At 39.6% G+C, this 27,839-nt stretch overlaps 1 protein-coding gene across 2 annotated transcripts in view; it reads right to left on the reverse strand.

The window, feature by feature from the left end:
- Positions 1-25,453, reverse strand: part of LOC134607930 (enoyl-CoA hydratase EchA19-like) — a 92,916-nt gene extending 67,463 nt beyond the window's left edge. The window contains exons 1-3 of one of the 2 annotated variants that reach the window (XM_063450525.1): positions 25,384-25,434; positions 18,898-19,146; positions 14,182-14,349 (exon numbers count right to left, since the gene is read on the reverse strand). In XM_063450525.1, the coding sequence (XP_063306595.1) occupies positions 14,182-14,349; positions 18,898-18,931 (202 nt within the window). In that variant the 5' untranslated portion in view covers positions 18,932-19,146; positions 25,384-25,434. Of the gene's footprint in view, positions 1-14,181; positions 14,350-18,897; positions 19,147-25,383 lie in introns of both variants that reach the window. The other variant, XM_063450526.1, reaches the window with a different exon arrangement.
- Between the last annotated feature and the right edge of the window lie 2,386 nt (positions 25,454-27,839).

The following is a 27,839-nucleotide window of genomic DNA, read 5'->3' on the forward strand; positions in this document are numbered from 1 at the left end:
TAATATTGACGGGGAACAAGAGCTGTTTGAGCAAATTGAGAAAGCTGCAAATCTGGGTAACACGTTAATTATTCGAGATTTAAATTACCCGGACATAAATTGGGACAGAGGGACTAGTAGCTCAACAAAGGGAATTAGGTTTTTAAACTTGTTAAATGACACCTTCATGACACAACTTGTACAAGCACCAACTAGAATGGACGCGTGTCTGGACCTGGTTTTAACAAACAACGTTGATCTTTTGACCAACATTCAAGTAGGTGAGCACTTGGGAAATAGTGATCACAATATAGTGTCCTTTGAAATAAACAAAAAAAAAACAAAAGCACATGGGGTATACTAAAACATATAATTTTAAAAAGGCCAATTTCAATAAGTTAAGGGAAGCTTTACAATATATTGACTGGCATAAACTCTTTAGTGAAAAGAACACTGAGGATAAATGGATCATCTTCCAACAAATATTAGAAAGGTACATTTCTCAGTATGTACCATTGGGAAATAAATACAGGGAGTGCAGAATTATAAGGCAAGTTGTATTTTTGAGGATTAATTTTATTATTGAACAACAACCATGTTCTCAATGAACCCAAAAAATGCATTAATATCAAAGCTGAATATTTTTGGAAGTAGTTTTTAGTTTGTTTTTAGTTATAGCTATTTTAGGGGGATATCTGTGTGTGCAGGTGACTATTACAGTGCATAATTATTAGGCAACTTAACAAAAAACAAATATATACCCATTTCAATTATTTATTTTTACCAGTGAAACCAATATAACATCTCAACATTCACAAATATACATTTCTGACATTCAAAAACATAACAAAAACAAATCAGTGACCAATATAGCCACCTTTCTTTGCAAGGACACTCAAAAGCCTGCCATCCATGGATTCTGTCAGTGTTTTGATCTGTTCACCATCAACATTGCGTGCAGCAACAACCACAGCCTCCCAGACACTGTTCAGAGAGGTGTACTGTTTTCCCTCCTTGTAAATCTCACATTTGATGATGGACCACAGGTTCTCAATGGGGTTCAGATCAGGTGAACAAGGAGGCCATGTCATTAGATTTTCTTCTTTTATACCCTTTTTGTTGTCAGCCACGCTGTGGAGTACTTGGACGCGTGTGATGGAGCATTGTCCTGCATGAAAATCATGTTTTTCTTGAAGGATGCAGACTTCTTCCTGTACCACTGCTTGAAGAAGGTGTCTTCCAGAAACTGGCAGTAGGACTGGGAGTTGAGCTTGACTCCATCCTCAACCCGAAAAGGCCCCACAAGCTCATCTTTGATGATACCAGCCCAAACCAGTACTCCACCTCCACCTTGCTGGCGTCTGAGTCGGACTGGAGCTCTCTGCCCTTTACCAATCCATCCATCTGGCCCATCAAGACTCACTCTCATTTCATCAGTCCATAAAACCTTAGAAAAATCAGTCTTGAGATATTTCTTGGCGCAGTCTTGACGTTTCAGCTTGTGTGTCTTGTTCAGTGGTGGTCGTCTTTCAGCCTTTCTTACCTTGGCCATGTCTCTGAGTATTGCACACCTTGTGCTTTTGGGCACTCCAGTGATGTTGCAGCTCTGAAATATGGCCAAACTGGTGGCAAGTGGCATCTTGGCAGCTGCACGCTTGACTTTTCTCAGTTCATGGGCAGTTATTTTGCGCCTTGGTTTCTCCACACGCTTCTTGCGACCCTGTTGACTATTTTGAATGAAATGCTTGATTGTTCGATGATCACGCTTCAGAAGCTTTGCAATTTTAAGAGTGCTGCATCCCTCTGCAAGATATCTCACTATTTTTTACTTTTCTGAGCCTGTCAAGTCCTTCTTTTGACCCATTTTGCCAAAGGAAAGGAAGTTGCCTAATAATTATGCACACCTGATATAGGGTGTTGATGTCATTAGACCACATCCCTTCTCATTACAGAGATGCACATCACCTAATATGCTTAATTGGTAGTAGGCTTTCGAGCCTATACAGCTTGGAGTAAGACAACATGCATAAAGAGGATGATGTGGTCAAAATACTCATTTGCCTAATAATTCTGCACTCCCTGTATAAAAGAAACAAATTAAAACCAACGTGGCTTAGTAGAGAAGTAAAACAAGAGATTAAAAATAAGAAAAGGGTATTTAAAGCATTTAAATCGGACAAATCAGATGCATCTTATAAAAGATATAAGGAAGCAAATAATGCGTGCAAAAAGGCAATTAGACTTGCTAAACTTCAAAATGAAAAAATTATAGCTAAAAAAAGCAAAACCAACCCCAAAGCATTTTTTAAGTAAATAAATTCTAAGAAACCCAAAAATGAAAGTGTAGGTACACTAAAAACTGAAACAGGGGGTGTTAGTTAATGAAGACCAGGAAAAGGCAGGAATTTTAAATAACTATTTCTCCTCAGTATATATTAAGGAAGAACCCATGGCAATAGATGTGCAAATGATTGCTACTAAAAACTTGCAGAATAATTGTAATTGGTTAACTCAAGACAAGGTGCTGCAGCAACTAAAGAAAGTTAATATAAACAAAGCTCCAGGGCCTGACGGTATCCATCCACGTGTACTTAAGGAACTAAGTGTAGAAATAAGTGAACCTCTGTTTTTAATCTTTCAAGATTCTTTTCTTTCAGGATGTGTTCCGGAGGATTGGAGGAAGGCAGATGTGGTTCCTATATTCAAAAAGGGTTCAAAATCCTTGCTTGGAAATTATAGACCTGTGAGCTTAACTTCTGTGGCTGGTAAAATATTTGAAAGTTTATTAAGGGATAATATTCAAGAATTCCTTGAGAAGAACATGGTTATCAGCAAAAATCAGCATGGTTTTATGAAGCACAGGCCATGTCAAACTAACTTGATTGCGTTCTACGAAGAAGTAAGTAGAAGTATAGATCAGGGTGTTGCAGTGGATGAGATCTATTTGGATTTTGCCAAGGCATTTGATACAGCTCCACACAATAGATTAGTGTTCAAAATCAAGGAAATCTGTCTAGATGAAAATGCTTGTTCTTGGGTAGAACATTGGCTTAAAAACAGAGTACAAAGAGTTGTCATTAATGGTAAATTTTCAAGCTGGACAGAGGTGGCAAGTGGTGTCCCTCAGGGGTCTGTTCTGGGACCCCTTCTATTTAACATGTTTATAAATGATCTTGAAGACAGCATTGAAAGTCATGTTTCAGTGTTTGCAGACGACACAAAACTTTGTAAAATAATACAATGTGAGCCAGATATTACTTTGCTGCAGAGGGATTTAGATAGAATGGGGGACTGGGCAATCAAATGGCAGATGACATTTAAAAAAATGCAAAGTTATGCACTTCGGCGTAAATAATACACAAGCAACGTATACCCTAAATGGAAGCGAATTGGGGATAACAACACACGAAAAGGACTTGGGAATTGTTATAGACAACAAACTATTCAACAATGTGCAATGTCAATCAGCAGTGGCCAAGGTCAGTAAGGTATTGTCATGCATGAAAAAGGGCATTCATTCTCGGGACGAGAATATTATTTTGCCTCTTTATAAATCACTGGTAAGACCACATATTGAATATGCGGTGCAATTTTGGGCACCTGTTCTAAAGAAGGATATTATGGCACTAGAAAAAGTGCCGGTGACGGGCTACAAAATTAATAAAAGGAATGGAACATATCAGCTATGAAGAAAGGTTAACAAATTTAAACCTATTTAGTTTAGAAAAACGTCGCCTGAGAGTGGATATGATAACATTATACAAATATATTCGGGGCCAATACAAACCATTGTGTGGAAATCTATTCACAAACCGGACTTTACATAGGACACGAGGCCACGCATTTAGACTGGAAGAAAGAAGATTTCGTCTAAGGCAAAGGAAAGGTTTTTTACTGTAAGAACAATCAGGATGTGGAATTCTCTGCCTGAAGAGGTGGTTTTATCAGAGTCCATACAGATGTTCAAACAGCTACTGGATGCATACTTGCAAAAACAGAATATTCAAGGATATAATCTTTCAATGTAGGGTAATAACTGCTTGATCCAAGGATAAATCTGACTGCCATTCTGGGGTCAAGAAGGAATTTTTTTCCTAGCTTGTTGCAAAATTGTGCTTCAAACTGGATTTTTTTTGCCTTCTTTTGGATCAACAGCAAAAAACAAATGTGAGGAAGGCTGAACCTGATGGACGCAAGTCTCTTTTCAGCTATGTAACTATGTAACTATGTAACAATGTAATATAAATAGCTTATCTAAAAATATTAAGGTCTTTGTTCTAATAAAAAAATAAAAACATTATTTATAAGGCAAATTAACTAATATTTACAAATCAGTAAAATGACAGTTATCTGTCCTCCAACTTAAAAGTATCATATAGTGCCAGGAAAACAACGCCGTTTTCCTGGCACTATAAGTTTCTAAGGAGCCCCCCTTCCTCGCACCTCCCCTCCCGCGGGGCTGAAGGGGTAATGGCTGCACTCTCGTTAGGATTTTTCCATAGGAAAGCATTAATCATTGCTTTCCTATGAGGAAAACCTGAAGCTAGAGATGCTCATGCAGAGCGTGAGGATGTCCAGTGTCAGATAACGGACCAAAAGTCAGTTTCGATTCCGGAAGCCCTCTAGTGGCTGTCTGGTAGATCTCTAGAACTGCAAAGTTTAACATTGCAGCACTAAGTGCAAAAGGGACATTTTCAATTAGCTGAAGTGGTCTGGGTGCCTATATTGTCCCTTTAAATAAGATTTAAAGGAATATTCCCAGCACCAAAACATTTGCTTTCATTAATGTGATTCTGGTGCCTTCAGTTCCCTGGAGAATTTAAAAAAATGATTCCACACTGAACAGTGAAATTACATCAAGAGACTCCAGGCAACATTACCACTTCAGTGAGATGAAATGGTTAGATATTGTGTATAGAATTTGCATTAAAGTATATAAAAATATTTCTGTTTAACTGCTTATTGTCAATAAAATGACAACACAAATGTATATTAATAAATAGTTGTGAATAATTTTCAATTGGTAATTAAATACAGATCACACAATTAGTTTTATCTATAATTAGAAATAATTAAAATATAATTTACTAACCTATTGTTTGTATGCAAAACTATTTTATAATTTTTCAAATGGTGCTTGTAAACATAAAGGCTAGAATAAAACAGATTTTGGTGCCACCTAAAGGCTGTATTATATTTTACAGCTACATTTAAATGAAATTATACAGTACGACTATAATTTTTTTTTTAACTTTTCGTATTCTTTATTGACATGCTTCCAATTTTTTTATAAATACATTACATAGAAGACACATAAAACAAATACAAAATCTTTGTCCATGGTAATTATTATAACACCCGCTAAATGTCAGAATAACGGGAAATAAGAGTATAAAACATATCAAGTATAGAACTGTCAGGATTACTAATTGATCCAACACGTAGAACTGTATCACACCTAGGACTAAAAGGTAACGTCTTACTGGGCCTTAGAATGGCCGGACTTAACGTACCAAAGAATAGTCAGAATACTTGCCGAGGTCTGGGACACAGGTCAGACAACCACTAAGGGAAACCACGACAGGGCAATGAGGAGAAGTAAAAATGCGCTTAATTAAGCCCTTTACAAATCTGATTGGCCGAAATCAGCCTTTGACTCCAGAACGTGCGCGCGAGTTTCCCGCGTGACGTCACACGCACGACAACGTCGTCATCACCGAGGGCAGACGAGGGGCTATAATTTGGCATGGATCCGCAGCGGCCGGCGTTCATCAACATATTGCAGGAGTCAGGTACACTGACGCATGGCCGCTGAGAGAAGATACCGCAAGGGAAGGATGAATATGTTAAAAGAACAAGACATTCCCAATAAGATTAGTTTTATAACTGGAAAACAAACATAGTAGGAAAGGCTAATTAAGGGAGATATTTGATTACTTTCTGAGCGTTTTTGAGGCTATTAATTGGGATATCTATCCATCCATGGAGTCCAATTTGATGTAATCATATATCATTGAGTGTCTTCCTGTACACAAGAATGGTTCAATATATGCTCCCAAAACACAAATAGACACTTTAAGGAAAAGTGTTCCGTATTAAAACACTCAAAGTTAAGTAAAGACAAAAAGAAAAAAAGAAAAAAGGGTACTAAATAAAATAAATAGATACAAAATATATGTAACCAAATACCAAATAGGTGAATAATAAAAATATATATATATATATACAACCTGAGAAAACAATACAACGTATTCTGTAAAATAAGTAAAAAATATATATGGTGTAGTATGTTAAATATAAATATCGGGGTGCGGGTGGTAGAGAACTCACTAGATGGATGTATATTCAAGCATTTCTTCCATAAATAGGGTCAGGAAAGTAGATGGATTATCTTCATGCAACATCTTCCCGATGGCTCAGAGTAACAGAAAGAAGAATAATATAGTGCAGATGGTATTAAAATTAAACAAATTTATTAGACAACATTGCACTTACAGAATAGCAGATACAATTAAGCATATCTCCACAACCAGCGTGGTGACCAGACTTCAAAGGCTAGCAGGAAGCTCTGGAAATACACATGCAGGGTGGAAGATAATCAATAAAATATACAAATGAAATAAAACATTTAAAAAAAGTATACACAAGTCCTACGCGTTTCGTTGGGACTTCCTCAGGGATCAATGTGGATGTTCCAGGAGAGTCTTCTTATATACTAGTGCGCTTGAGGAATAATACTCGGCATCTGGACCGGCGTGTGTTGCATGGTGAGTATCCACTTTCGTGTGTGTCTATGACGTCGTCATTAATAGCATGCGTTTCATGTTGGAACGCACAGAGTTCTTCTGGCTGGTGGTTTGCGATGAGCATATAGTCAGAACCATGCTTAGGCAGAAACAAAGCTTCTCACATATCACAATACAGTCTGAGATCGAGGAAAGGCAGAGCATCATGGCTAATAGCAATGTAAATAGAAAATTTATAAAAAAAGAAAAAATTATAATAATAATAATAATAATAAATATAATGATGAAAACAATAATTGTAATTATTTACAATTATTCTTCTGTCTTCCTGACTTCTAAATGTTATCATAACTATATTACGTCATAGAGAGTCCCAGAAAGACAAAGTGCTCGTATTAAGTAAATATCAACCCATTCTATCTTGAACCAATGACTGCTTAACATAACAAATAACAAAAAGACATCAATATATCTCATTATCCTACAGACTTTACAGATCATATTGACTAGTGCTGATACAATGTGGTACCTTACATTTTCTTTAAAGTTATCTTTTCATCTTTTTTCTTTTCCCTTTTATATATCTATATCTTTTTCCCAAATTTCAATATCCGGGATAGGTCTCTCCTTAATCATATAGTAAGTTTATGGGAACATAATGATAACACAACTATATAAATATTTATTTCTTATGATTTTTCCCCCTATAGCGTACATTCTAGTAACTTATTTGCCTATATTATCAATATTTTACATATAATTTGTCCTCCTTTTTCTATTATCTTTTTCTTTTCTTTTTCCTTTCTACTATTACTCTTTTTTGATCTTTTCTATCCATTCTTCCCAACTTGTATCATTGCTTAAATTAAATGTTCATTTATTCACTGTTCCATTTGGCACTGGTTTATAATTTGGAGTTTTATCACTACTATTTTTGGTGGATGATTGGATTTCCAATTTTTGCTACCGGTATATGTAATTTTGCTGCTAATAGAGTATGGATTATTAGATCTCGCTTGTCTTTTTCTATTTTTTGCCATCCTATATGTAGAAATGCGGGTGCGGAAGAGTACTCTAATTTCTTTGATGTCCACTTCTCTATCCATTTAAAAATCATCTGCCAAACCTTGCGTATTTCAGGGCATGACCACCATATATGCATATCATTTTACCACACCTCCAACACTCAGATGATCTAGATGAATATATTTTAGATAGTTTTAGGGGATCATAGTACCACCTATTAGCCAACTTGTATTGTACCTCTATTTAGTTTAGGCAATGAATGGCCCATTTACAGGATTGCCCAGCGACCTGCCAGTCTGACCGGATCATACAGCACACTGATGATGAAGTGACCGCTTTTGCATTGAACAGGAATCTTTTTTCATCCCCTTCTACTACATTTACATCTGTAATCTTCAGCATCCTCCTACTATGGACATCAAACAGCTACTGATACATTGGTGAGATCCATCCATAAAAAAGTGAAACATATAGTGCACTATATTTTGGACTGCTACCTAGTCAGGACTGCATTATTATTATTATTCTTTTTCTCTTTTTTATTTTTATTTTATTATTTTTTCTACTTTTTTCTATTTTTCATATTTTTTCTATTTTTTCTCATTTTTTCTATTTTTTCTATTTTTGGATCATTACCTATATATTATGAACTTTATCACGGACGAGGGAGGATTCTGTGTGTATATATATGTAAATAGTTTGAAATGAGTGTCACTATGAGGAAATACGATTATCTTTATGAATTCATCTAAAATCAATACAATAAATATTTTGAAATAAAAAGCAGGATTAGCAATAAGTTTTATTGCCAAAAATCTCTTTGAGTGCGGTATTCATATTTGTTTATGATTGAGATTAGGAGGTTGTTGTGGGGTTAAACCTCGAATACCTGCACCTTGCGTAATTGAGTGCCAGCACACATTGTGTTCTTGTTAATGAATGGCTTTGCTTGTTTGAGTTAGCATTTTAGACAATTCTCTATTTCCTATTTCTAACTGTAGATCTTTATTCCAGGATTTTATAGCCAGAATTTCATTATGTTTGGTATATAGAGAAATTAAATGCATTGTTTTAGTTATCGTTGTATAACTCTTTTTTCTTTTGCCATTTTTTTTTTAAATTTGTATTTTATTGGAGTTTTCACAATGGAAAATGCAAAATACATCTGGAACAAAATATAAAAAATGATAACGTTCACATAATACAAGAAGTGATAAAGTTCACATATTAAATCTGGAACAATAAACTGTGAGTGGGCGATATGTGGAATATTGGCAGTCCAAAGGTGCCCTTGTATTTTGGTCGTATTGAGCCTTATGTGTGGAGATAGGGGGATCCTTCAGTCGTTGTGTATGTGGCCCCACTAATACCCATTGGTTGACGTGACTGTCGTAGGCCCATAAGAGGGTTAAGCTACTGTTTCCCTGTCTCCACCTGTATGCATAATTGGGAATGTCGTGCAGCTATTATGTGTCATGCTCTCTAGCAGAATTCTGCGTTGGATGCCGCTGATGGGTGCTATCCACCAGAGGGTTCGTTGAAGGACAATGCTGGGCCACTGTTGTGTGTCTCGTCGTTTGGCTACTGGGAATTACTAAGGGCCGCTGGGAATTACTAAAGGCCGCTATGTGTGTGGTCTCTCTACAGGTGGCGTGGTTTTACTAGGAGTCTAGTCAGTGGGTTTAAAGGGCGAACTCTGGTGGGACCCTGTGTGTCAGTTCCCGGCTTTTGTATTGTCGCTGGGATATTCTTGCTCGGAGTCAACTTCTGGAGGAAAGTCTCTTTATTCTCCGGAGAGGAGAGGGTGAGTACATCGTTGCCGTGTGTTACCAGGAGGGAGCCATCTATCCCCCACCGATATCTGATTCACGCCTCTCTTAGCTGCTGGGCCACTGGCGTTAGCTGTCTCCTGACTGCGAGGACGGCAAATGGGAGGTCTCCGTATATGGCAATATCACATCCTTCGAAGCGTATGGTGCCCATCTCCCTCGATTTGGCCATGATCCCTGACCGGATTGTGATGTCTTTTGTCGTGGCTATTACATCTCTTGGGGCGTCAGCTGGGGCAGCCGCTGATTTGCGGACCAGGAACGCTGACGTTAGTGTCTCTGGATTTGAGTGGCCCCCTATACCCAGTGAGGTTATGAAGCGTCTGAGGAAGGGTAGTACTGCGTCCCCATCAATGTGTTCCGGAATTCCTCGGAGGCGGATGTTCTTCCGTCTGTGTCTGGACTCCATCACTAGCTGCGATTTGGTAAGTTTGCTTACTTGTTCAGTTAATGCTTGCAGCTTATTGTGGGCGTCTTGCACACTCTGGTCTCTGGCAGATTCTCTTGTCTCGATCTCCGTGACTCGTTGTTTGAGGGTCCCTATTTCCGTGCGTGTGTCTAGGAGGTCAGCCTTCCACACAGGTCGCATATCCAGCAGGAGATTTTTAATATCTATTTTCGTCGCTGGAGAGGAATCCTCATCTGACTGACTCATTAGAGGGGGTCCCTTCCGACTGTGAGGCCGGGGTTTCCTCTTCCTCTTGGTAAGTCTCCAAGGCCTCATCTTCGCTAGGCGGGTCGGGAGCCATTTTGGCTCGGGCCTGTGGTGTAGGCCTCTCAAAGGATAATCTGATATCCTGCATTTTTGGAGCCTCTGGACGGTAAGATTTTTTGTGCTTTCGCCCCATGGAGCCTTCTGTACGAGGGCGGTTGTCGCTTAGCGTGTTTTGGGATTTGGAATCCGCGTTTAGATCGTCTTTTCTGATTTCTGGGACAGAGCTCTGTGTAAACACGTCTTCTCTGCTGCTCGGTCGGCCACACCCCCCGCTTTCTTTTGCCATTTTAACAAAAAAAATTGATTGGTCTGTTGGATTGGTTTTCCTATGTTTTGTTAGAAAACTTTTTATTTTTATTTCATAAATATGAAAAGTTTTCTGTTGGTGATAACTTCCAATCTTTTTTAAGTTGCTCAAATGATAACATATCTTTGTTTTTTTTATAAGCTCCCCTTTTTGTTTTTTATCCCCCTTTCTTTCCACTTCCTCATGTCTAGATTCTCCATGTTTATCTCTATAGCTTCAATTGGAAGTTCATCCATCAGTTTTACTTGAATATCCAACTTATCTTTTATGCTATCCCATACTGGGTACATATCTTTCATTATTATTGAAGATTTTATCAACGATTTTACTTGTTTTTTATTTAAATTCCAGATTTTTTTTAAAATATCATTGGTTCCCATACTTGCTATTTCTATGTGGTACCATGGTTCCTCTATTGCCTCCTGTCTTAGGTTATTTATTATATGAGAAATTATGCATGCCTCATTTAATTGGAATATATTTGGGAAGCCCAGTCCCCAGTTTTTAAATCTTAAAGATAATGTTTTAAAATTTATTCTAGATAATTTTTTTTCAAATAAATGTATTAAAGTAGGATTAGATCATTGTTAACTAAAGTTTTGGTATTTTTAAAGGTATCATTCGTAAGATATATAGTCATTTTGGAAAAACATAGGCTTTAATTATATTTACTCTTCGTAACCAAGATAAGAGTTCTTGACGATATTAAGTTGTTTATTCATTTGTTTAATTAAGAACAGTACATTATTCTCCATTATTTTTCTAGGGTTTCTTGTTAAATTTATACCCAGATATTGAATCTCGTTATTTTGCCCATTTAAACTCATATGTGCTCTTTATTTTATTTATTTTTAATGTCTGAGCTTAGATTTTTATCTATAATCAATGTCTATATTTAATTTATAGTTAAGATTGTTTACTATATTCAACTATACTTCTCATTAATTCTTTCAGTGAAGATAGTGGATCTTCCAGTGTTATAAGAACATCATCCGCAAAGAGATCTTATATTCTCTCTTATTACTTACGAACCCTTTCATTTTTTTTATTATTTCTAATATCATCTGCTAGAGACTCAACGGACAATACAAATAATAATTGGGACAGGGGACACCCCTGTCTAGTACCGTTAGTCACCCTGAATATGAAGATATCCCCCCCATCGTTCTTGCTTTAGGGCCTGCATATAATGTCCATATTGCTTCATAAATCTAACCAGTCAGTCCTCGTTCTTTACATATTGACTTCAGGTAGTCCCATCTGACCCTATCAAATACTTTTTTAGCATCTAGAGATAGGGCCACAAATGGGATTCCTGATCTGTCTACATTGTCTAAGATATCCATCATTCTTCTTATGTTATTTACAGAGGATCTTCCTTTTATGAGTCCTGTCTGGTCTAAATCGATCAAGTTCATCATTATCTTTTGTATTGTATTGGCTAATATCGATGCATATATTTGTGTATTCGAATTTACCAGCAAAATTGGTTTATAGTTTGATATTAGTTCCGGAGCTTTTTCAGGTTTCAAACTAGGGACAATATTTTCATATAGCATCGCTTCCGGCATAGTTTTTTGTTTTACCATCTCATTAAATGTATTAGTCAACTCTTCCATTATTTCATTCTTAAATATCTTATAGAATATATTTGGGAACCCGTCTGGGCCAGGAGCTTTGTCTTTTTTAAATAAATCTATAGCTAATGACATTTATCTTACTGTAAAAGGTATGTTTAATTCTTTAAGTTGTTCTTTTGTAATAGTTTTCATCTCATTAGGTTTACCTGGTTCAATAATATCATTATTTAAATCTGGATTATTAAATGCCTCTCCTATTTTTGGGGGAGATATTTGAGGGCCATCTTCGGTTATTATTTTATTTACCGGTATATGCATATTTTATATCATCTGGGTCAAAATGATTGTGGGAGATTCCTTATCTTTCTGCTAGTTTTATAGATCCGGAAGATATGTTGGGTTTTTCTTTTTAATTTGCATTCCTATTTTTATTAGGTGACCCTTTATTACATACTTAAAGGTACATCATACTATAGGTGCTGATACTTCCTTGTTATTATTGTGTAGGAAATATTCCTTAATTTTCTCTTTAATTTGTTTTATTTCTTTGTTGTCATTTAAAATAAGGTTGTTCATGCACCAATTAGTTATTTTTCCTTCAGATATGTTTTGTTTCAGCTCTAATGAAATGGCATTATGGTCTGACCATACAGTACGACTATAATTACTTAAGTTACAGACAGAGAAGTGCTCATTGATCTATCAAGCCATAATGGCTAAGGGTTCAATAGCTAGATCAACTCAGAACTCTTAGTTTAACAGCTGAAGATTTAAGTGAACAAAGCTGTCAAAGATACTCAAGGGAGATCAGGGGTGGTGAAAGATTTGTGAATTTGTGAATCCCCACTCTGGAAGGATGCTACCTTGTGAGCAGGTACTAATACTTCTTATTCGTTTCACTTCTTCACTATGAGAAGCATCCATTTAAGGAAATGCTTTTTTTCCGATTTTTTTCTTCTGCCAACACACGTTTAAAGGGATCTTAAAGGGATATTCCTGGCACTATCGCTTCAAAAATAAGTATTTCCTTTACTCATTGAAAATAAACACTACCCTGTTCTTTTTATCTGAAGCTGTTGAAGCATTTTGCCAATAATATAGCGAGATGCAAACATTCAAAGTAATCCTGTGCTGTTAACATGCCATGGGGCAAAAGCTTTCAAGATGGTCGCAATCCTAAATTCACAGACCATTTTACTGGCTTGAACCATTTCACTACCAAGCATTACAGATAAGAAAAACAGTGTTATATATAAATAGCATTTTTGAATGTGTACCATTGATACTTTCCTCACATATTGGATAATCCTCTCACATATACATTATCCTGTATGCACTCAAATTGTGCCTACATAGAGAACAATGTGGGTTGTATGTGACTATGTAGAAATGTAGTGGTTCTGGTGTCTACTGCCTGTTACTGCAGGCTTTTCAATGTAAATACTGCCTTTTCAAAGAAAATGCAGTGTTTAGTTTGCTGCCTAGTAACACCTCTAGTGGCAGTCACTCAGATGACCACAAACGTGCTTCCTGTCTCAGTGCTGCACAGACGCACACACAGTCATTGATAGACACACACATGCTTTTATACACTCAAAAATTAATAATTGTTTTAATTAAATTTAAGTCCACCCGCCCTACCTTTGGGAGAGCTGGAGTGGATTGGCTTTCCTTGGGGTCCAGTGGGGATCCTGTTCCTAGGATCAATTGGGGCTGCTGTCATTTTCCTGCTCTTCTCCTTTGCATGCCCTTTAGTGATTCCAGCTCCCTGCAGGGCACGCAAGGGAACAGAGCAAGAAGAGTACAGTCCCCTCGCTGACTCCATTCCTTACAGCCTCCTGCCTCCACTCTCCCCCAGACTGCCGCCCACCTCCTTCTACCCCAGCCAGCAGCCCACCTCAGAGGGAATGGGCTGACAACTACCCAGGCTAAAATTGCTAGTCACCATGGCGACCTGGCATCTGGGATTTGTCAAGCCTTGATGTAAGTGATTACTTACCTATTCCGTGAAGTATAGCAGCAGTTAAGGATGTATCCTTCTCAAATTCATTAAAGGCATGAACAAGCTGAGCAGCTGTCTGAGGGTTAACTGCATTCCTGGCTTCGGGCCTGTTGATGCCGATTGTCAGAATTGTCCCATGTCTCTCAATTCTAACGTTCATTTTGTCTGAAATTAAAATATAAACCACACATATATTTTTGAAAGGAATGGGTAGAAAGGATATGAAAACAAGAGGGCTGGCAATGCGTAACAATATTGGGCAAAATATATAACCATTTTAATGAAACAATAGACAGTATTAAAGGCATCCAATATAGGAAACTCGTCACCTAGAAAATAAGAGAAAGAAAATCAGAAGAAAAGAGAGAAAAAACAAGATTAGGGAAAGAAAATAACTTAAAGTGCCATAATCACTACAGGGAAAATTGTCAGTAGTCACTCCAGTCTTCTTCAAACTGCTTTTGAGAGTTTGGAGGGAAAAAAACAGGGCTTTTCCAGCCTCAAAGCCTGAGCCCCTCCCAGGGGTTTGTAAATTTGCCAAATCTACTTGTCCAGACACAAATTAATTTCCATTAAATAGATTCGGGCCCCTGCCTAGAACCCTGGACATTGACAGGGTTAACACAGTCAGCCTATTACTGGTGCAAAGTCTGAGTTTTCCTCATTGAAACCAGGAACTCAGGTTGAAGATATGTCATCTAGACCACTTTGGGGTTAAATTATATTTAAACAGTTTAAACTGTTAAGGTAAGATGACACCCAGGACCTCCATGCACCAAAGCAACTTAGTTTAGATGAATTATTTAGGCTACCCTGGATGTCCCCACCAAGTCAAATAAGAAAGATGTTCTGAGGAGAAGCCTGGTGAGATGACCTCTATGTGAACATGTGATAGCAAACAGCTCATCACATCTTGATAATCTCATCAAAGGTTGAGATTTATGTATTTCAATGTCCATATTTAAGGGACATTTTAGCATATATATATATATATATATATAACCTTCTGTAGGTAGTTATATTTTTCTCATCCAAAATATTTTAAGTTTGCAAGGATCCTCTGTCAATTCTTCCACTGTCATTATCTTTTATCCTCCAAGTTTGTAGTGCTATATTAGGTAAGATATTTAAAAATGTAAATTAGTGTGGGAATGAGAGCCAGCTGACGGATTTGGTGTTATATGAGTAGTATAAGTGGAAAAAAAAACCATCACATTATTCAGCATAAGAACGACTACATTGTAATAACGTACTAAAGCTCCTTTATAACTTGCAATTCCTTTATGAATTCGCTACAATTTCTAGTTTAGTGAATAAACCAATTATTAAGAAAAAAAGTTGTGACAAAAACAAAAACATTTTTGCTTAAAAAATTATTACAAATGACATTGTAAGGACTATTTATATTTTTAAATGTGCGTTAGAAAAATAAATATATATATATATATGATTATATTGCCCTTTGTTGATGACTAAAGATGCAGCTGGTTTTGAACAGAGCATGGCATCTCATGGGGTTAAGTGTGCAGAGCCCAACAAGTCAGAGCAGCACCCCACCCACCATCTTTAAGCATCACCAGTTGACCTACTTCCATGGTCTTGAACTACTTTCGCTTCCCTTTACATTCCGGGATAAAAACAGGAAATTAACAGGGTCTGGCACACAAGGTGCAGCATGATCCAGAGTTGAATACAGTGGTCCCGTAATATAACCAAAGTGCTGGGGTCCAAGTCATTAATTTACATCATCATCTTTACTTAACACAGTGTCCTTGTTTTTGTGTGGACATACAAAAATGAATGGAAAAGGTAAAGTTTATTTTGGCTGTAGATTTGCTAACCGAATGATCAGGAATAGAAATATGTGGATTTTCAGATAGATGCACTTGGTTTTTCTGAAGTCAACAAGTTTATTTATACAAACAGGCTAAGGCTTTTTGGTGCAGTTGCAAAAACATTGATGTTAATGTGGGAGATCCTTTTAGGCTCAAGGGCTAAAACATTAGTTTTAGAGTGGGTGACCCTAGCTTGGAGTTTTCAGTCAAGATATTATTTCCTGTGCAACGAAGAAACCTGTAATTGTAAAGAGACAATATAAGCACATAAACAACTTCAGCTTAATGAAGCAGTTTTGGTGTATAGATCTTGCCCCTGCAATTTCACTGCACAATTCTCTGCCATTTATGCAGCCTTAAAGGACCACTATAGGCACCCAGACCACTTCAGCTCAATGAAGTGGTCTGGATGCCAGGTCTCTCTAGGGTTAACCCTGCCTACTGTAAACATAGCAGTTTCAGAGAAACTGCTTAGTTTACATATGGGTTAATCCAGCCTCTAGTGGCTGTCTCATTGAGCCGATGACTTCCAAAGGAGGAGGAGAGTCCCCAGCGCCGAGGGAGCCCGACACTGGAGAAAGGTAAGTTTTTATCCCCTTCCTCCAACTTCAGCCCGGCCGGAGGGGGGCCATCAGGGTGGGGGCACCCTCAGGGCACTATAGTGCCAGGAAAACAAGTTTGTTTTCCTGGCACTATAGTGGTCCTTTAACCATACCTCTCATGGCTGCGACTCACAATGCCTCCATGAAAAAAGGTTTCATTTTCAAACAGGAACGAAGTTTTTATGCTCTGTTAATTGAACTTTAATCACACACAGGAGGCTGTTTCAGGCTATTAACAGAGCAGGAGATACAAAATTCTAAATCAAACATACTGTGCAATAAGGGAAGCTAAACACATATGATAATTTTTTAGGAAGTATGTAGCTAAAGTTGTGTGCATCTCAGCCAGGGGAGATGTGGCTATAGCTGAATAAACAAAGTGGTTCAACTCCTAAATGGCAGATAATTGAGCAGTGAGACTGCAGGGGGCATGATCGATACACCAAACCCACCCTTATTAAGCTAAAGCTGTTTTGGTCCTTGTTTAAATCTTATTTATGTTTGTTGTATCGACATTTTCAATTTAAGGAACACTATAGGGTCAGGAACACAAACATGTATTCCTGACCCTATAGTGTTTAACCCACCATTTAGGATGCTTGCCACCCCTTAAAAGCAATTAAAACTCACCTTATTTCCAGTGCCGCGCGGGTCTGCCGGAGCTAGCCCCATTGGTGACATCATCAGAATTGGCAATTTTTAGCCAATCCAATGCTTTCCCATGGGGAACGCATTGGATTGACTGAAATCGGCAAAGGGGGCAGAGCCAAGCGTCATTTTGGCCAATCAGCACCTTCTCATAGAGATTCATTGAATCAATCCATCTCTATAAGGAAAATTTAGCGCCCCCATGCAGAGCGTGGAGACGCTGAACGGCACTGCTGCCTACTGTGCAGCCCTGAGCCAGGAAGCACCTCCAGTGCCCATCTGAGGAGTGGCCACTTGGAGGTGTCCCTAGGGGCAATGTAAACACTGCCTCTGAGAAAAGGCAGTCTTTGTATAAAAATGCCTGAAGGCAATGATCATACCCACCAGAACTGTAGTTAAGCTGTAGTTGTTTTGGTGACTATAGTGTCTTTTTAAGTTAACAGGCTTTACAATATGATCAATCTTTTTGACAAGACCATACTAAAATGGCTTTGGGTTCTGTATAATGTTAAAATACACAACTGCTTGACATTTGAAATGTATAGAGATGTAAAAGTCCACAATTTTAATAAGATGGTCTCAGAGAGGACTAGATTGGCTGAGATCATCATCGGAAACCAGCGCTGAGAGGGAGAAAAGGTAAGTAAACTCCCCTTTTCAACCCTGGCAGTGAGCCCACTCACCTAAATGGTGACTAGGGCACTATAGTATTAGGAATACATAGTTCCTTTAAGGCAGTGAAGCCAAAACATATGTTTTACAAAAAGGCTCATCTGACAATAAAACTCTGATTTTGTATTGCTATTGCCGTGTAGCCTGTAATTTTCCTACTGTCTCAGCAATGGGAAGAGGAAACGTTTACACTGTTTCCTAAGGTGGAAATATAGTGGATGTCTAATAAGGTTTCTGGAGTGGTCTTGCAATCTTTTGAGGACCAAAAATCAGCTTCTTCACGCTCTACATGAAGATGCCAAAAGCTTTCCACAGAGATGAACTGAGCCAGTGCATTACTATAAAGAGAAACTGACTGAGTGGCGATTGCTATGCATGCGCATTAGCCTTCAATGCTTCCCTTTTGTTAAGCATTGCAGTGGCTGAGATCATCTGTGATTTCAGCCAAGGGAGAAGTAGCGGCTGAGGTAACATCTGGTTTTAGAGCTGAGTGAACAGGAAGATGTACAGAAATCCTTACAGATCTGTCCAATAAAAAATTTTTTGAGACAGATCAAAGAAAATATCAGGCAAAATGCAAGCATGCTGGGTGAACAGGCAGATGTACAGACATTCTCACTTATTAATACAAAATAAAAAGTTCCTGAGAAAGACCAGAAAATAAGTTGAGTCAGATGCTGTGTTTGAGGGCAATATGACAGTCTCTTACAGTCAGATTGAAAGACAGCAAATGTTTTACATTGATTATTTATGTAAAGACATAAATTTGCTATTAATTTGTCTAGCACTATTGCACAATTTATCACCAAAACTATTTGCAGCTAAAAAAAAAGACGTTTCTCTTTTATGATTAATAAAGTCTCTTTTATAGATCTTAATTTCAATAATATTCTTTCCATGTTGCCTCTCTTAACAGATGTAAAACCTTATTCATGTATATTTCTTGAAGCACGCACCTGTCTGTTCTGATTGGTCACAATTCATGGACATCAACCTCTTCCCGTAGCCAGCTGCGAAAGATGGCAACACTAGTAAGGATTAACACCACGTGGCTTTGCACACTCTTATCCTGCATACAGTCTTTATTATCATTTCAACTCGGGTCCGGACTCACACAGCCTCCTCTGCTGCAGGCAAGATGTCTTATTTCCAGGAAAATATCTTGATTGTGAATTATACGAAGAAACAAGAGAGCAGTTCTGTCCCTGTGTAATGTCAGAAAAAATCAATAAAAATCCTTTATTAAATAAATCTAAAAACACACACTGGTAATGACAAAATCAATGGTCATCCCTGCCGCAGTGATGGATAACTGAGGCAGAAAAGATGACTTAAACTTACAAGTACTAAGCGAGGAGTATGTACAAACGGGAAGTGAAAGGACAAAATACGTAGAAAAAAGACGGGGGCACAGGTCACCGAAAACGGTGAAGTAGATATGTCCCTAAAATGGTGGCTGTACACAATGTACGATATGTTAGCCAAACGTAGCAAAAGTATAGTTTCTTATTGTAAGCTAACAATATCTATTTTAATCTCAAAACATCAATCTGATACATACGGCACACCAGAGAATCGTAACTGTAGTCTGCACGGTACACTTGCTCAAGTAGCGCATATATACAATGTATCAGTACGGTCTAACGGTATCTATGGGAATTCCACAAGTAGTGCCCACCTAAGTAATGCCCCAAAGTGGATGGGGCTAGTGTAGTCTGCTATAAAATAACAGAAAATTATATGTGGGAAAAGTTATCTAAAAGAGTGCCCCTAAACAGAGAACATATAATCACAATCCAATCTAGTCCCAGCCTTGCAGAATCTCACTGTTAAGATGAGATGTCTGGATAGCACAGTCACTATAGTGGTAGATGTGTCCCTTGGTTAGCACACAATGATTGATTGTGAATTAAAATCCACCTGATACCATGCCAATAAATGGATTATATTAGAATTAATCTGATGAAATGCAAGAAGTTTATCTGCTATGTATGATTCATTCAAGATATATTCAAAGATACACTAGGAGGTTTGATCTATAAAAGCTGAAAATTCCAAGTGCAAATTCAGCCCAAATCTCTTCCAGGCTATTAAAGCGTCTGTGTCACTGTGACGAGACCAATCTCGCCACATTGCATTGGAGGAGCCTGGTTGCCCGCCTGCTGCCTTTGGACTATGGCCCTGGGAGATTGGGCCCTTTTAAAAAACGTATTCGGCCCTAACAGAGTGCATGTCACTCATTCTGGCCCTTTAAACACAGTGGGGCCATTCGGTACTTGCCCTGTGTGAGCGGTGATACCCCCAGATAGCTATGCCATGGAGCCTATTCATATAATGAAAGACTATGGGAAAGACTTTAGCTCCATGGCAATTGAACTGTGTGAATAGGATCTGAGCGCTATTCGGTAGTTTTGTGCGTTCAGATCCCAGCTATCGTGGGATATGTGAAATGTCTGTGTGTTATGTGTAAAAGGTGACTTTATGTATTTGAAAGTGTTTTATGTCTTTTTGCAACCATGTGCTCAATGGAGTCTGCCTCTAGCCCTGGATAATTGTTTTACTTTCCCCTTTGTCTCCAGGATAGAGGCCCCTGTAAAATCTGTTTGAGCCAGATTGCTATGCTGCCAGCCAGGGGAACAAAAGATACTTTTACTAACTTTTGAACCCCTGGTCTGATTCATGCCATTTTTTTATATGTTGTTCCCCTGGATGGATTGATTGTGGATATGTATTTTTATGTGAATGTGGTGTATGGTTTTAAAGTTATAAAAATGTGTACGTTTTAGCTTGGAGATAATTGAGTAGATATAGTAGGAAACTCAATTATCTCCCAAGCAGAGGGGAGGGAAACTGTGGGCTGTACTATTATGTTATTGGTTGTTTTATACCTCCCCCTGGGTGTGTTCTGTTTGTACCTGACTGTAATAAAAACCAGGCTGGGTGTGCCAGCACCTGAGATTCTGCTTGACCCTCAAAACGAAGTGTCGTCTCGTTATTGGGGGAATTGGGTTGTATGCTGACTGCCAGGAGTGTAAGCGGATTATATGCTTTTCCTGTTCAGCTATTCCAGGGTTCGTGTGTTTCCAGTTCGGGAGTTGGAAGATTTGTACAGTTTGCAGTTCGGGAGATTGGTGCTTGCAGTAGCTGCTGGTCTATGGGAAAGGGGATTATCGCCTAAATGTTTTTTATCCCCTTGTGAGCGAAACGGTTGGTGGCAAGCGGCGGGTGGCAAGCGGCGGGATCGTTCCTACAACCAGAGGGACAGCTACAGACAACACCATTCCTGGATTACAAATTGAGGGCAACGCTAGTACCCGTACAGCGACCCTATCTACAAAGGAACTCAGAAAATGGAGGAGAAGTTTCAAGATAGATTGCGTCCTGGGGTCTGGAGCAGTCTCAGAGAAGGACATGTTGATGTACAGAGAAGCTGTCAGAGCCAGGTTGTGGGACGAAGCCCTAGAGGAAGTACAGTATTCGCGAGGGGATCGGCGCCGCAGCAGAAGGCAGCGAATCCTGGCTCGAATGGCAGAGCGGATGCCCCTCCTGAGAAAACAGACCGAAGAAACGTGGATGACTAGACTCGAGATTCTAGTATATGCAGAACTGGCGCTAGACGACGCATACCAGGCGATACAATGGTACGCAGCTCAGTGTGTCCCCGAGATGGCAGAGTATGAGTTCCCAGAAGGCGGAGATTACACTGACCTTGGCCGATTTTGGGATAATATTGACGATGAGGACTTTGGGAAAGCTACCGACTCTCGTTTTTGGGACCTGTGTTACGACCGAGAAGACATGCTGGGATTCCCTAGCGCTATTGACCTCGAGGCAGACCTACAGTATTTGGTCGCCAAAGAATGGAACCTGGAGGGGGATTACCTGCGACTCATCAATGAGGCCCGGGAAGAGACAACCGGTCCTCCTTCCCAACAGCAACCAGCGGTACCCGAGGTAGCAGATATCCTAGACTGGTCCTGTGAGGATCCCCAGCGGCAGTGTGTATCCCAGGGAGCTGAAGGTGCAGTCCTTCCTCCCCAGCGGCAGATTGTACCCCAGGGAGCTGAAGGTGCCGTCCTTCCTCCCCAGCGGCAGTGTGTACCCCAGGGAGCAGAAGGTGCCGTCCTTCCTCCCCAGCGGCAGTGTGTACCGCAGGGAGCAGAAGGAGCCGTCCTTCCTCCCCAGCGGCAGGCTGAGTTACAGGGGGCAGAGGTAGTTGTTTCTGCCCCCCAGCAGCAGAGTGATATGCTGGGAAGGCAGTGTGAAATGCAGGGAGAGGAGAGCAGCGTCCTCCCTCCCCAGCGGCAGGCTGAGTTGCAGGGGGCAGAGGTAGTTGTTCCTGCCCCCCAGCAGCAGCGTGATTTTTTGGGAATTGGGAGCCCAGTCTCCATTCCCCAGCGGCCGAGTGATATGCCGGGAATTGGGAGCCCAGTCTCCATTCCCCAGCGGCCGAGTGATGTGCCGGGAATTGGGAGCCCAGTCTCCATTCCCCAGTGGCAGAGTGTCCAGCAGGGAATAGAGAGCCCAGTCTCCTTTCCCCAGCAGCAGGACACTGTATTGGGGGCAGAGACAGTCGGTCTCCCTCCACAGAGGATGAAAGTATGTATGGGAGAGGAGCTTGCTACCACCTCTCCCCAGCGGCGGATCATTAATGGGCAGGGAATAGAGAGCTCAGTCTCCTTTCCCCAGCGGCAGAGTGTTCTATCGGGAGAGGAGCTTGGTATCCCCTCTCCCCAGCGACATCTTAATGTACCAGGGGGAGACTGTAAGCCCCACAGCTGTGCAGATGGGACCGTGGTCTCTGAACTTACCCCCCCACGACAGGGCTGTTTAGCTAAAGGGGAGACAGTCAGTCTCCCCCTCCGGCAGCAGAGCCGTGCACCTAAAGGGGAGACAGTCAGTCTCCAGCAGCAGAGCTGTGTAGCTAAAGGGGAGACAGTCGGTCTCCAGCAGCAGAGCTGTGCAGCTAAAGGGGAGACAGTCGGTCTCCAGCAACCAGGCTCCAACCAGACTACTCCTGTGGTAGTACTGGCACCAGGACAGAGTACCGCTGGTCTCTGCCCACTCAGCAACCCACCAAGGCAGCCTACCAGTCCCCCACACAGCCGTGGTGAGGCACCTGGACATGGAAAAGTTTCTCTTCTACCCAGGTGTAGTAACCATTTATTGTGGGTGGGCTGTACTGTTTTTTCTGCTTTGTGGGTGGGCTGCTGGACTAACAAGGGCACTGACCGGCAGGAGGTCAGGTACCCTGTTAGTCTGTTTGGAAAAGGGGAGAGATGTGACAAGACCAATCTCGCCACATTGCATTGGAGGAGCCTGGTTGCCCGCCTTCTGCCTTTGGACTATGGCCCTGGGAGATTGGGCCCTTTTAAAAAACGTATTCGGCCCTAATAGAGTGCATGTCACTCATTCTGGCCCTTTAAACACAGTGGGGCCATTCGGTACTTGCCCTGTGTGAGCGGTGATACCCCCAGATAGCTATGCCATGGAGCCTATTCATATAATGAAAGACTATGGGAAAGACTTTAGCTCCATGGCAATTGAACTGTGTGAATAGGATCTGAGCGCTATTCGGTAGTTTTGTGTGTTCAGATCCCAGCTATCTGGGGATATGTGAAATGTCTGTGTGTTATGTGTAAAAGGTGACTTTATGTATTTGAAAGTGTTTTATGTCTTTTTGCAACCATGTGCTCAATGGAGTCTGCCTCTAGCCCTGGATAATCGGATTACTTTCCCCTTTGTCTCCAGGATAGAGGCCCCTGTAAAACCTGTTTGAGCCAGATTTCTATGCTGCCAGCCAGGGGAACAAAAGATACTTTTACTAACTTTTGAACCCCTGGTCTGATTCATGCCATTTTTTAATATGTTGTTCCCCTGAATGGATTGATTGTGGATATGTATTTTTATGTGAATGTGATGTATGGTTTTAAAGTTATAAAAATGTGTACGTTTTAGCTTGGAGATAATTGAGTAGATATAGTAGGAAACTCAATTATCTCCCAAGCAGAGGGGAGGGAAACTGTGGGCTGTACTATTATGTTATTGGTTGTTTTATACCTCCCCCTGGGTGTGTTCTGTTTGTACCTGACTGTAATAAAAACCAGGCTGGGTGTGCCAGCACCTGAGATTCTGCTTGACCCTCAAAATGAAGTGTCGTCTCGTTATTGGGGGAATTGGATTGTATGCTGACTGCCAGGAGTGTAAGCGGATTATATGCTCTTCCTGTTCAGCTATTCCAGGGTTTGTGTGTTTCCAGTTCGGGTGTTGGAAGATTTGTACAGTTTGCAGTTCGGGAGATTGGTGCTTGCAGTAGCTGCTGGTCTATGGGAAAGGGGATTATCGCCTATCCGGTTTTTATCCCCTTGTGAGCGAAACGGTCCGTTACAGTCACTTTTTGGGGCAACTTCACTGCTTGGTGTCTGGTGGCCATGGGATCCAGGGGAAAGTGAGTTTTACTTACCTGAATCTGTCCATCACAGCTTTGTCTTGAGATGAGCGAGACAATGCATTATTCCCCAGACATCACTAGCGATGGATGTGATAAGTGACACAATTTGACAAAGGTAACTCTGTTCCTTTTGTCAAGATTGGTCAAGCTAGGGAAAAATACATGAGGCTGGGAAGTCCCTACTTTGCCTTATGTATTTTTGTTGAAATAGATTGAAAAAGAAGAAAAGTTTAGGAATAAGGAAGAGAAAAGGAACAGATTGAAAAAAGCTTTAAATGGTTTTTCCTCCTATCTTTAGGTTGCCTTGCAGGTGCAAATGGTGCAACTTACAAATAATGACGGATAAAAGGCCAAAATGAAAGTAAACACAACAATTTCTTTGAAAAGGGAGTGTTTACATTAAAAGGCTTGCAGGGACATACTATACACACCAGTACAACTACATTAAACTGTAGTTGTTCTGGTGACTATAGGGTCCATTTAGGGGTTAAGAACACACACTGTTGTTTGTAAATGTGTTCTGTTACATTGTTGATACACACATTTTTTGTGTTTTGCACAGACAGGCACCCACCCCTCTCCCTCTCATATAAATATGTTCACCATCTCTGTTCCCTGTTGAAACTTGTCTGAGAGAAGGGTGGATTTCTACCTTCATGAGACCTTTGCTTTAGTTTATATAAAGCAATGGGTGCAAAACAGTGCTACCTAGAATCAACATTAATGCTAATTACCCCAAAAACAAAAATAAAGAACCACATACTTGCATGTATTTTGTACCCATAATGATGGTGATATATTAACCTTTGTACATGGAGACCCAGTGACCCCTATGATTACTGATTGCTAACATGTAACCAAGTGTCTATTTTGCCTCTTTCAGTCTGTGGTATGCAATTAAAATACAGTGCACACACTTGTCAGGAGGTTATTGTGCTCTATAACACAGTATTGTACTGGATCTAGCTGCAGCTGCAGGGGTTCTTCTTACCTGCTTGACTTGCAGACACAGGGTTAAAGTACTATTGCAAAATGGCATGTGATATCACGAATGACTCTTCAACTACTATTGGCTGAAAGCTGTCATGTGACCGGTGCTCTCTGCACGTTATGAATTAACCAGTAACAGCACAGGCTGTAGAATGGCAGCTTACTGGGTAGTAACACAGCAACGTACAGTGTACACACACAGCCTGCTAACGTTCTGAAACCAGAAGACTAGGGGAAATAAACATAGTGTGTTTAATACATTGCATGGTTTGGCCATTAAGTGTCAGAAAGTGAGTGTACGTACACACAATTTAGGTATTTATTTTGAGCAATGTAGAATTCCTGTGATCAGAAGGATTTTTAAAGATAAAACTAGCTATATGGCTTAGTTACTAATCTTATGTTGCACAAGCCACACAGTTTTTTTTTTTTTTGTTTTTTTTTTTAACTTTTTTTTTTTTTAACTTATTCTGAGAGTTGTATAGATACATTCAAATGTGTATCATATTCTCATATTTGCTTTTTTTTTTCTTTTGTCCACTGTTTATATTCTCATACAGTAAAAGGAGGAACACCCAAACTGCCCTTAGTTTGATTTAAAGGAACACTCCTAAGTCTTGGCACCATAACAACTTAAAGGGACACAATAGTCACCAGAACCACTACAGCTTAATGTAGTGGTTCTGGTGTCTGTAGCATGTCCCTGAAGCTCAAGAATGTAAACGCTGAGAGAAAAATCAGTGGTTACATTGCTGCCTAGTAACACTTCTAGTGACAGTCACTAAGAAGGCCACTAGAGGTACTTTCTCTGCAGCACTGGCATTCAGCATCACACTAAACGCACCCTATAGAGATGCATTGATTCAATGCATCTCTATGAGGATATGCCGATTGGCTCAAAGTGGCGTTTTGTCACACATGTGCAATAGCCTCCCAATGCTTTCCTATTTGAATAGCATTTCTAATGCTTTCCTAAGTGGATTGTCTGAGGTCATCAAGATTGATTATCTTAGTCATGGAGGTGGGGCAAGCCGCGGCAAGACCAACGCGGCGTGGGAATAAAGGTACCTAAACTCACCTTTCCCATGCAGTCGGAGAGGGGCTGGTCACCTAAAGAGTTAGTTAAATACCGTAGTGTCAGGAATACATTTAGTCACAAACCCTGGCCAAACTTAGTGTTCAGATTTATTTTTTGCATTTTTCACAAAAAACTGCAGCTTCACTGATGATACTGTCATTATACTTTTTATTGTTTTAAAACAGTCATGTCTGTGTTCAGCAATGTTTCGCAAGTACAACAGCACCCCTTATCTGCAGGTTTTATTGGGTTTTGGAAATTTACAGGATTAAAAATAGGATTTGCTAATTAAATTCTCTGATATTTCTGCCTGGGTTGTCAGGCAGGTCCTCCAATATATAATATATAAAATAGAATAATTATATATGATACATTAGAATTAAATTTATATATAAACACACACACACAAATATATATATATATACTTGAAAACGACATACTTGAAAACGAGAGAAATCTCAATGTATCTTTCCTGGTAAAATATTTTATAAATAATAATAATATATATATATATATATATATATATATATATATATATATATATATATATATATATATATATATATATTTGTGTGTGTATATAAATATATATATATATATTTGTGTGTGTATATAAATATATATATATATATATTTGTGTGTGTGTGTGTGTGTATTAGTATAGTTATAACATAGCAAAATCATTATTTAATTACCGGTATACATTCTAAAATCACAATGCAAATTCTTGCATATTGATACCGGAGAAACTGACGGAAGCCAAGCACAGAGAGATGGACACAGGTTTCTTCAGGAAGGAAGAGATTCTTTATTGGATCACCGATCGGGACTCAGAGGGACTAGCGTCACCAAAATACCACAAGTTCTGAGCCCCGGACAATAGTGCAGGCTCCTTATATAGGCATATAACTCCTCCCATATTAAGCTCCACCCGCACATTCTCTTAACCAATCAACACAAATAAGAATTAACTTCCTGTTTGACCGCATGGCTTGTCCAGCACAATGGAGGAGGGGAATACTATATCCTGTATTCTTGCACATGCTCCGTACACTACTGATCGTATCTTGCCTCGTGCAACCAACTGATCGATACGTCAGCATATGCACGTACACATGCCACGTGGTAATCTCGGCCTACTAAATTTATTTTTACCGAGATTCCACCACATTCCCCCCTTTGATGCCTCTTGATATTTTACAATTACTTGAGGCATCACATAACCTTAGTTTTGCTTACACCGCAAGTTACCTTGAACCAGACCAGACTTATCTTATGATGTGAATCTTCAACATTCATCTTCCTGCATTGGTTCTCCTTGATCTAGAGCCTTATACTTATATATCGCCATTATCTGTGCAGCAGCCTTCCTTTCTGCT

Source organism: Pelobates fuscus, chromosome 4 (assembly GCF_036172605.1).
Source record: "Pelobates fuscus isolate aPelFus1 chromosome 4, aPelFus1.pri, whole genome shotgun sequence".
In the NCBI taxonomy this organism is placed as follows: Eukaryota; Metazoa; Chordata; class Amphibia; order Anura; family Pelobatidae; genus Pelobates; species Pelobates fuscus.